This window comes from Globicephala melas, chromosome 4 (assembly GCF_963455315.2).
Source record: "Globicephala melas chromosome 4, mGloMel1.2, whole genome shotgun sequence".
In the NCBI taxonomy this organism is placed as follows: Eukaryota; Metazoa; Chordata; class Mammalia; order Artiodactyla; family Delphinidae; genus Globicephala; species Globicephala melas.
Genome location: NC_083317.1, coordinates 92,605,359 through 92,617,414, shown reverse-complemented (window position 1 = coordinate 92,617,414; position 12,056 = coordinate 92,605,359). Strand labels below are relative to the sequence as shown.

At 33.2% G+C, this 12,056-nt stretch overlaps 1 protein-coding gene across 9 annotated transcripts in view; it reads left to right on the top strand.

The window, feature by feature from the left end:
• NLGN1 (neuroligin 1) overlaps window positions 1-12,056 on the top strand; it is an 890,617-nt gene that overhangs the window by 386,773 nt on the left and 491,788 nt on the right. For 6 of the 9 annotated variants that reach the window (XM_060298408.1, XM_060298403.1, XM_060298410.1 and 3 more), the window contains one exon: window positions 6,504-6,563. The exons of the other annotated variants lie outside the window; for them this stretch is intronic. In XM_060298408.1, coding sequence (XP_060154391.1) covers window positions 6,504-6,563 — 60 coding nt within the window. The remainder of the gene's footprint in view (window positions 1-6,503; window positions 6,564-12,056) is intronic. 9 annotated transcript variants of the gene reach the window in all.

The following is a 12,056-nucleotide window of genomic DNA, read 5'->3' as shown; positions in this document are numbered from 1 at the left end:
TTTCCTGATCTAATTTCTTCTAATAAAGCTATTCTCATCTGATAAAAATATAATGCAAAACCTCTGTATAAAATATCCTCCGCCATATTTCTTCGAATGACTTTGCCTCTTTCTAATTTTCTGTTTAAGATTCAGATAGGGCAGAGTTTATCAGTCTGTGCTTAAACCTTTTAAATGGCTTCCTATTGCTTTTAGGATTAAGATAAAAATCCCCAGGCTAGAGGAGCTGCATGCTCTGAATGATGCCTGTCTATCTCTTCATTCTCACCACGCACTACTCTCTCTTCTACTCCCCATATGGCAGCCACAGTGACCTTCAGGCTCCCTCTCATTTTAAGCCTTTGCACACGTCATTGTTTTCTGTCTGGCATCTTCTTCACACCCTGCCTACCCATCTGCAGCCTCCGTTTTTGCTTAGTACTCACTTATCCTTCACTCTGCAGGCTACATTGCACTCATTCAATGAAGACTGCCTGGGCTCAACCAGGTCCCTTTGTACAACCTTTGGTAACATCAAGACTTAATATCCTTAACACAATTTGTGTGTGTTTATGTGTGTGATTATTTGTTTAGTGTTTCTTTCTCCAACAAAATTAATTTTCATGCAGGCAAGTGTCTTGCTTTTTTTCCCACTGTATCCTAAGGACCTAGCATAATATGCATTTGTTGAATGACTAGATGACTGAATACTGGCAGCCGTGACAGGGAGGTTGGACTATTGATGCTATCTCAATCTTCCAGCCTTGTTGAGATAGTGCTGAGCATCTGGTGGTACTTGTGTCCTCACCATACTCCAGGTACATCTCTGGATAATATGTGGAAAGCCAGGGCAGTGGAGAGTGTATCTTCACAAAGTACTGAAGGGTTTATATAGCATACAGCCATGCTGCTCCAGATGGGAAGGGAACATTATTCTGACATTCTTCAAGCTATAAAAATACTGCATCTGCATGTTTTAAAAAAATCAAACAAATATAAAAAATAATGAGCATGTGCAAATTTGGTGATGCTCAGATTAGGGATTAACCTATTTTAGTTACTTTTTATCTAGTTAAAAAAATTTTCCCCAGATCCTATAATTTTTATTTTAGACAGGATTGCTTTTGACTTCAAAGTGTTGTAATCAGGGTAATTTTATGAAGATAAAACTTGTTTTTCATATAAATATAAATAAGGTCTTCTTAGTATACTGGACCAAAAAGATTTTTCTTCCCCTCTCTCTAGATTTTAACATCAGATTCTGTTTTTCCCAAGAGTCATGTTTTCTACTGTGTTCTTCCTCTAAAGAACTGTCCAAGGGAATATGTTTTGTGTTCATACTGGCATTTTCTTCCAACACAAAGATAAACATAAAGCATGCCTGCTGCTTTCATACCCTTGGATGCCAGTTTCCGTAGCATGTGTACATATGAACCACTAGCCTAAATAGTCAGCTCACCTAAAAGATACTCAAAAGTCATGAATGACATGCTAGTGCCACCAAAATTCACACAGGTATGGATTCTTTGAAAACTATCAATTGTTCCAAAGTTTGCTTCCAGTGTCTCAGCACAGCTGTTTGCATTACATTTTAATTTTATCATAATGTAGATTTATGACATTATTCAAAGATGTTGTCTTTTAAATCGACAAATTTTCAGGAAAGAAAGTTATTTTCCAGCCATGATTTTTTGATATATGTTCGTATAATTGATAGTTTAAGAAGGGTGATAACTTTAAGTAATACAGTAGTATCAGATTAATTATTATTCCAAATCAGTTTCTTTCACGCATTTCTCCATTCTTAAGAGGTGTGTATTGCAGTTATATAAAATCGACTAAATTTCAACGGGTAAAATTTAATACCTTTGCAATGACACCAATTGTTGTGATATTTGATTTCTTAAAGTCATTGTATTTTAATGTTTATCAGTTTGGAAAACAATCAGATACAGTAATATACTGCTATTTTTATCTAAAATGGATCAAATTCTGGTATTGCCCTCCATATGTTCTTCAGACGTAGTTAGATTTTTACATCCTTGACCTTAGTTTTATAAATAAATTTGTCCTAAGAACATCCCTGAAAAGATTTAGCCTGCTTCCAGTTGTTCCAGAACAACAGTGGTAGCATCCTTAAATTTTCCCATTCTGTGGAAACTGCCTTAGGAATCCTTTAGAGTCAGTTTACCTCAAAGGCTGTTGGGTAAAGAGGGTGGGGAAAGAGTATAGCAGTGTCATTAGCCAGGGCTCGCCATTTATCCCAATGGGACTCACTGGAGCCTGGAGCTCTCAATAATCCTAAAAATTTCAAAGACATATTCTCTTAAGAAGGACACATATTCTCATGGACAGCTTTCTAAGTCAGGAGCTAATGATACCCTCAACCTACTTGCCTTTTTGGGCAGATATGTGTGACACAAAGTACGGAAAATTTCTGCTGAATTGAACCTGTAATGAAGGAATTTATAATCAGTTCTAATGTAGGTGAGACCTAAAGTATATTAGACTTTCATCAAAGGGAATGATAAGAAGCAGCATTAATGTGGGTGGATAGTAATTATTTCGAAGCTCGTAATTATTCTCCAGTTAACTACAGAGAAATGCTGGTATTTTTATTCCTTTTTGAAAAAGTAAAAGGCACTATGGTCAGATTCTGAAATGTAAGAATGCATCATACATCTTTTGTAAAGGCTGATAACTTTGAATTATACTTATGTTAATAGCAAAGGAACTATTTTAGATTTAAGTGAGTTCAAAGTTCATGGTTAGGAGTCCCTTTACCTTTCATAGTACTGTTGTTTCACCACTGAATCTATTTGTTGCCCTTAGGAGATATAAAATATAGTATTTACTCTCACTCCCTTTCAAAAAGACATGAGGTCCACTTTCTTATTAACTCTAATAAGAGTTATGTGTGAGTTCCTCAAGGAGGACAGACCCTATAGTGTTTCAAGATAGGATAAATCACTTCTACACTCAGGTTTTAGAGGACTCATTTGCTTTATATTTTGGTGATTTAAGATACCCCTTTAAACTGCTGGTATTGAAGATGCACTATCTGTAGTTTAAAAGAATCATAAGCTGTGGTTGGAATGTTGATAATGATTGTTATTTATTATGACGGATAAATGTTTTACCCTTTAGGGAAATCATGTTGATCAACTTGCAGGAATACATAATCTAAATAGTGGTTGCCTAATTTTCATAAGAAAATTAATGACAGTTACCCCTTACGATATTTTATTTCTGCTTAAAATTTTTTAACATCAGGAATTATATCAACAGTAATAGATTAAAAGAAAAGAAAAATGAGCCAGAGTTGCTAATATCCTTGAAAGAAGGGAGATCAAGACAATGGTTTTCTTTCCAGCCTGGGAATAATGAATCTTGAGATCATATAGGGATGTTTCTGTAATCCACAAACATATGTTTACTCTACTGAGGCTTCCTCAGGGAAACCAATGTTGAATTAGTTTCTCAATTTGCAACCCAAAACCTCTCAGATATGTATTCTCAGTTTCTTTAGGCACACGACATAAAGGAAATCTGCTTTCTTTCTTTTTATAATCTTTTTTTTTTTTTGGTGGGAAAACTGTTATCAGTCCTCTTTTTCCCAGGTAACCTTCAAAAAATCAGATGTGTAAAAAATTCTTGATGTTAAGAAAACCCAGCTATGCTTGACTCACTAAAGTACTGCTGGAACCCATAATGTGGGAACAATTTAATATCATCCAATAATAAGGTTTTAAATAAAACCTATAGTATTCAATAAATGAAATTCTTTAGCTGGGAGAGTGACTTTATCCTTCCCTAGGGTAATGATGCCCTCATCTACTCATGATGCTGAAGCAATATCTGTAATCTGTTTCTAACCCTTCCGATTTGCTACAGTAAAGGATGTTCTATATAGTGTATGTATGTAATCATTATCCCACATCAGTTAGAGGCATGCAGCTTTCTGAATAGGGAAGGTGATAATAAATAATGTAGCAAAAGGCTGGTTCAACCATTCCCTTCACAGAAAAATTCTCGTATATACAGTATCATTTCCATGGTTTATCTACTAATGCAGACCCAGAGTCAAATAGCAACTGAGATCTATGTTCCCCATGCAAACAACTGGGAGATCATATGTTAATAAAGATTCTGTTACTGTCCCATCTCATGAAGACCAAGAGCTAACAATTCTGTATGTGTGCAAAGTATGTAAAACTATTGGCTCTTGTCTGTAGAACCTGAATGATTTCCCAAAGAAGGGAGTCATGTAAATTGCCTTGGCTACCCTAGGAGGAGAAATAAAGATAATCATCCAAGAGACACCTTATAAAGCCCCACACTTAATTTAATTGTGATAGGTTTACATTTGTCTCCAAAAATTATTGAACTAACAATTCAGCAAAGAAAAATTTGAGCTCACATTAACAGTTTCCTAATATAGCCAAGAGTCAAGCAAATTAAGTAATTTAACTAAAATTGGAAAACAGGTGTGGTTTTGGCAGCAATAAATAACTACCACTTAATGTGTGTCGTTAACTAGTAAATAAAACCATAATTTTTATATAGTATCCTTGAAAATAAAAATGCAAGAAAATATTTTTGTTGAGGTTTGTCCATTTACTCCTTTAGGTAATTACAGAAAAATTAAAATTTTTCTAAGTCTAATATTTTACATGATATTTTAAAATTGGAAATATTTCAAATATAGTTCTGATACAGCAATTTTTAAATTTAAATTTATTTTTTTTTATTTTTCAGAAATGCAGCAACATTGTTGCATGAACATTAAATAATACTGAGATACTTTCTGCATTTAAACAGGGTCATATTCAAGACATGTAGATTTCTGTGAACTTGCAACTGAGTGCTAATTATAAACTATTGCTTTAATCTAGGTTTTTTCTTAATGGAATGATTGCTTGCAGAACTGTGAAATATATCATTTAACTTACTGTGTACAGCTCCTCTGTCTGTATTTGGAATGGCCTTGAAACTATGACCTTACAATCAAGTAGTCAATGGGTCCCTTCAGTTACATCATCAATTTCTCCATTTCCAATCTTTAGATCTTTGCCAGTTTTTACTGTTTTTCATGGCTGTCTCTCTGAGCTGACGAAACTCATCTATATCTCATATTTTCCTTCTGTTTTCTGGGATGGTGTTCTTGAATTCTTTGAAGACTGTCATATTAGGTGTAGTTTTGAATTACAAACATAATGCATAGTAATCGCTGAGAAGAGTTCGAAATCTTTCTCAAAATGTTTAACAATCCTTCCCTATGAAGTGTGCTTAGAGTTAATGCCTGCTTCTTTACTATTTATATTATTGAAATCAACATATGACTTTCAGCCCTCTTTTTTTTCTTCCTTTTTCTATAACTATTATTTTATGCATGACAAAATTCTCTTGCTTACCGTTATGTGGTTGTCTGTCTTTTAACTTGAGTGTTATGTGTTTGTAATGATTGCTTTTTGCATGAGGATTATGAAATGCCATACAAATTAAATGGTTGTGAAATGCAGGGCTTCACCTGCTTTTTTGTACACTGAATATGTCAATCATGTGACACTTAAAATTACTTTCATATGGCCTGTGACTTCCCCTTTGGTGTGTGCCTTTATTCTTAGCAAATTAGTGTGGTTAAGAATAATAAAACATTTATTAAACATCCACAGTATTTTAATACAATTATTATCCTAAAATATGATCCCATTATAAATAACTATACTGGGCATGGAATTGCACTAGGGAATAATTCCATTATATTTCTAAATTGATTATGAAATATAAGCCCTGACTCTGTAACTACCTTAATTGCTAAACACCAACTTCTACAGTGGTACCTTTGCTCTACCAAGTGATGAGATTATTTATTCATACATTTGTGCAAGTTGAAATTTCTTAAATCCACAGTTAATATTTAATCAAAACACATGGGGAAATATTTGTATAATGACAAGTAATTTTAAAAAGTCACAGTTTTGAAAAATGTATGATATAAAAATGTATAAAACTTAAGTGTTAATGCTTTTACAAAAAAAACAGAAGAAAAAAGAAAAAAGAAGCCTAAAATTTTTCGTATCTCTGTTTTCCCTAATGCTATTATACTGTCCCAAATTAAAGAATGAGTTTGGCCTACTTTCTTTATTGTTGTCTCCAATTCAGATTAGAAAAGACACTGAATAAATTAAGTTCTTTCATCTAATAAAACTGTTTACTTTTTTTGTATGCAGTGGGTATTTAAAAAAAAAATCATTTCCTTTGCTTATGACTTGAGTTTCAAACCATAACGTATTTTTTTATGCTGGATATATTCACAAACCAAATCTTCTATGAGATATTTTAGGGAAAGGGTATTTTTTCTTAAACAAAATAGGTAATCAACTTTGATGTAACCACTTTCCCACTCTTTTTTGGAAATATCCTTGAGAATTTTGGTATTTACATTTATTTTTTCCCCTCAGTCTTGTTTATTCTTGAATTGTCTTTTTTTTTCCCCTCCATTTCTCCGTTCTCAATCCTAGGTCCCCTTACAAAGAAACAGACAGATGATTTAGGTGATAATGACGGTGCTGAAGATGAAGGTATTTTTTTCCACCAAATCTATTTGCATGACAAGGGCCTCAATCACTTTTTCCACCCCTTTCTATTTTTTTACTTCTTGTCTTTTTTTGAAGAGTTGTTTTTAATTCCCGTTTTTGATGTGTTTTGTCTTCTTGCTTGTTGTTACATATAAATACGCATTTTTAATTTTTTAAAAAATGAGTGTTAAGTTTTGCTTTTGATGCCAACCATTACAACCTTTTAAAAAGGGGGCATTTTTTTGTTTTCTTGAACTGACTTTTGATATGTTTCATCCCACATTTTGACTGAAACTTGTCCATATTCTCTGAACTAACAATCTCTCCCCTGTAGTCTCTCTGTACCCATTTTGCATGTTTTCTAATCTATGTAAATATTTTACCCAATATCAAAATGTTTCATTTTTACATTTGATATTTGTTTAAAAAAACCCACACCCAATAAAATGAAGGACAAGCTAAAGACTGAAATAAAGTGTTTCTTGAGCAGTATAATTTAGATTAAAAAAATACTGTTTTCTGTTGATGTGCTTAAATATCACATAAATAAATGAAATCGTATAGATATGAAGGATATTACACCTATTTAGATAACTGTAGTAAACATTATGCAACCACTTAAGTACCCTGAGAAGATTAGATGGATATCCCTTAATTTCAAAGGCACGTAATTTTGAGATTGACAAATGAAAATATTCTGAATTTCAAATTGTTGCCAACTATAAGTAATAATTTTTTCCTACTGTACTAATAACAAAATTCTTTTCTCTTTCCAACTTTCTTATGACATACAATTCTGACATACTCTGTAAATGTAAGTACTCACTAGATTGATTTGATATTTCTCATTCCATTGTGTACCTTTACCTGGTATTAAATGGAGTGTCTAGAGAGGACCGTTGATTCTTTCAGTTCATTTTGGCTCCAATTAGTTTTTTTTTTTTTAATACCATCCTAGTTATGATTCTTATAGAGATAATTAATGTAATCTCAGGCTTAAAAATAATTCCCAGAACCCTAGCAATTAAATCTCATAAGGATATTAATAATATGGTAAGAAAGATTTTCCAAAATAAAATAATCCACAAGCAAGTCAGTAGACATGCTAGTTCCATGAGGTACAACTATGAATGAATGCATCCTTAACTGTTTTCATTAAGATATATATATTTAATAAACTACTTCATAGTAGAAAATTAAATTATAGAAGTAAAGTATTAAAAGCTTAAAAATTATATTGAGTGTTAATATATTTATAACATTTAAGAATTCTTCTGATTAAATGAAATTTATGACATTTGATTAAAAATTCATTTATCATGAACACCACCAGTGGATTAAAGATTAAATACAATGCAGTCATTAATAGTTGAAATAAATCATTATAGCTGCACAAGATTGTCATTTTGAATGCGAAATAGCTAAAAATAGACATAATATCAAAATGCAAATTGTGATTGTTTTTAACGTTGTTGGAAATCTGAAGTATTAAAACATCAAAGACATTTATTCACTTTGAGGACATGGGTTTTTGTTCCTAGTGCTCTCCCTATGAAGAGTGCTGCCACTTGGGGGCTTTGAGATTTGTTGAACCCTCTGAAAATCCTTAACTCTTAGACATTTGTTATCTAAATAATACCTAAGACTTCCTAAATTCTTAGTGTATACTCACAAGGTTAGTATACATCATTTTCCTGTTTTAAAAATATTTTGATTGCTGATTTAATATGCTTTTTTTTTTTTTTTTGGTAAAACAGCATTAAGTGAGATATTTACATGTTTACAGATGATACCTCTGAGCAACCACAGTGAGCTAAGCCCTATAAACATGAATATATCTCAGAGACCTATTTTGAAGCACGTGTAACATTTTTAAATAGCCATTAAAAATATCCTAAACCCCTACTTAAATTGGCAGGTAGTATTTAGGTTACGTACTAAGCCAGTCGTCATAAGAGTTATCAAATCAATAAATATATTTAAATGCTCAAAAGTGTAGAGTCAAAGCAGTTCAATTCAAGTTCTGTCAATTCCTCTGTGTTATTTGGGTAATTGTTTAGAAGACAAGAAGGATAAATTCAAATACCCTCCAGACAAAAACCTTCATAGAAAAGTCTGAGCATCTTCTGTTGAATTTGTTTGAAAATTTTTCTGTTGATGTGAGGGTGAATGAAAACCGAGGCCGATTTTCACATTTAATTTGTTTCAAATCTTGAATCAGCATTATTAGATAAAGCAACAGATTTAAACTACTTGATAAACTACTCCTTTTACTTCAGTCAGAAGTCTAGTTATCTGGTCATTTATATGGGATTGTCCATTGTTTCCTGATAGCCCAACTCTTTTACTTGATTTCTAGCTTTCTGTCTCAACACTGTATTCAGAGGCTACCTGAGACATTGACTGGGGCGCGCCCCTCATTCACTTAAACTCATCCAAAGCTTCTCAGTGGAGCACTGTTCTTTACTTCTAATTCTCATTTGTGTTTTTGCCATTATTTTTTGCCACTTTTAGGCCAAACACAATTGTATCAAATTTTAATAATAATCATAAGAGCTGCATATTTTATTGGCTTTTTCCCTAGTTTCAGAAAGACTAATCTGAAGTGATTAAAAATGGGTCAAAGCAAAATCCTAGGTTTCTACCAATTTATTTTGGGAATTTAAGAAATATTTAATTTTTTAAACTGTGCTGGGAATACCTTAATTTTTCAATATTCAAATGTAATTTTCTATCCTATATAGAGCTTTTTAAAAGTTACTCTTGTAGATTTTTGTATATTTTTTAACTAAAAATTGTACTTTTGATCATAAGTCCAGTTTAACAAACGCAGATTTATCCAACACTTCTATATTCTTTTGCTGGTCCTGAATAATAGCTGAGGTTCATCAAATGAGTAGGGGGCAAAAAAAATCTTGAAATATCTTTAAATGTATCAGGGAAAGATTTAACTGAGGCAATACCCCACAATTTAAAAACTGCTAAATGCTCCAAAACTCAAAATTATGGGCAATTAAAAACTTCATGAGTCCTTTAATGAAAGAGAAACCAGTAAACATGTTTAAGGAGTTATGTGACTAATAATTATTCACTAGGACTATTTTTTTTTTGAATTTTATTTTATTTTTTTTAATACAGCACGTTCTTGTTAGTTATCCATTTTATACATAGTAGTGTATACATGTCAATCCCAATCTCCCAATTCATCCCACCACCACCAACCCCGCCCCACCACTTTCCCCACTTGGTGTCCATACGTTTGTTCTCTACATCTGTGTCTCCATTTCTGCCCTGGAAACCGGTTCATCTGTACCATTTTTCTAGGTTCCACATATATGCGTCAATACATGATATTCGTTTTTCTCTCTCTGACCCACCCCACCTTGCATGACAGTCTCCAGATCCACCACGTCTCTACAAATGATCCAATCTCATTCCTTTCCATGGCCGAGTAATATTCCATTGTATATGTGTGCCACATTCCTCCCATCCATTCATCTGTCGATGGGCATCTAGGTTGCCCCCGTGACCTGGCCACTGTAAACAGTGCTGCAATGAACATTGGGGCACATGAATTCACTAGGACTATTAAAGGGAATTATGACTTCAAACATAGGTTGTCAGGCAAAAATAAATCCACATTAACTGCTCTAGAGCTGTTGGCACTTGCTACATTGGCTTAAATTTTTGGTTTATCAGAAAGATAAAAAGTTACTAAAGTTAAAAATCAAGATGTCTACTCAGATTCCAGTTTATTATTTTTTAACTTGAAAATCTTCAATACTTTCTTACCATAAAAATTTTAGAAGAAAAATAATCATCAGTGTAGTATTTCTCTTTTATCTTCCCACTTTTTTCAGAGACCTAGATGCTTAGCAAAGCTTTAAAACATTGCAAATAACAGAAAATATAAACATGCTTTAGGAATATTTGTAGTTTTACTAAACCTGAACTAGTGTTTTAGTCTTTGGGTATTCTTTTGGTTTTAGTAAGGTCAGTAGCAGCTAGTTTAGGCAAACTCAGATATCTTAGGTAAAATCTACTTTATTTCTAAGGGAAAATATGAGACAAGGTTTAGAGGGACAACATGGCTCTAATAAATTCATTATAAGCCACTACATCTAATATATTTGAACTAAGACACAGTGGCCACCCGAAATTTTGTTATTAAAATGATGGCATTAGCAGATAGCATTCAATGGTAGGCTATATGATATATCAATTTCACTTATAGAGGTCTGGTTCTTTTTAAAATCAAAGTAAATAGAGATATAATTTAAACTATTTACATTTATTGTTATATTATTATGATATTATATTTATCATATTTAAACAATTTACTATTATATTTACATCAAAAATGAGCTGTAGTGCTTCCCTGGTGGCGCAGTGGTTGAGAGTCCGCCTGCCGATGCAGGCGACACGGGTTCGTGCCCCGGTCTGGGAGGATCCCACATGGTGCAGAGCGGCTGGGCCCGTGAGCCATGGCCGCTGAGCCTGCGCGTCCGGAGCCTGTGCTCCGCAACGGGAGAGGCCACAACAGTGAAAGGCCCGCGTACTGGAAAAAAAAAAAAGAGCTGTAGACTATGAAAAAAAGTAAAGTCTAAGATAGAACTTATGATAAAACACTATCAAAAGTAAAGTCTAAGGTTGACCACTCTGATAAAACATTATCAAATAATTCTAATTGCTCTGTAATATAAATATGGCATTTTCCAAGCTTTATTAGCAATATTGAGTTGTTATGTACAAAAATTGTACCTATTTTGGCAATTAATACACCATACAGCATTAACTTCAGGGTTACTTCAAGCAAAAAGAAATACTGTTCAGAACACAGCATTAGAATTTTATAAAACATTCTGGAAAAGAACTGCTGGACACACTAAGTTCTTAGGCAAATTTGAAATCATTGAGAAGTTTGGGAAGACAAATTGGAAATTAGAATCAGCCCAAACAATCAGTAATCTTTTCAAATCTAATTTTCAAAGAAAAATAGAGATATACCACTCAAAATTGCTCCTAGCATCTATTATTGTATTTTCAGTGTTTCCTGACAAAGTCCACTTCATTCTGTTATTAGGTATAAAATATGGCAGGTCTTCCCAATGTGTGCCTGCATTGTTTTCCAGGTGAACAGAACGATTCTACCAAGATTTCATTACTGTTCACAGTTGGTGCTTTGTAATTCTATGTAATTTTAATTAAAGAAGAATTCTGAAACAGCCTCCCTCTGTGCTACCTCCAAGCATACAATTAGAAGAGCACAGAGTCTGCTGTGAACACTCAGTTAATGGCTTCAGTTTAATAATTTATTATTGCTTTTTCAGTGCCAGACATACTAGAAAAACACGCTAAAACTGTGTGCAGCGAATAGGCGTTTAAGGAGGAGAGTTTGACAATTTCAGAAGAATTGTTTTCTCTCTGTAAGCCTAACATCTCCACAAGCCCCCAGATCTTACAAATGAGTGAATATCATTTTCCCTCCCAACGATT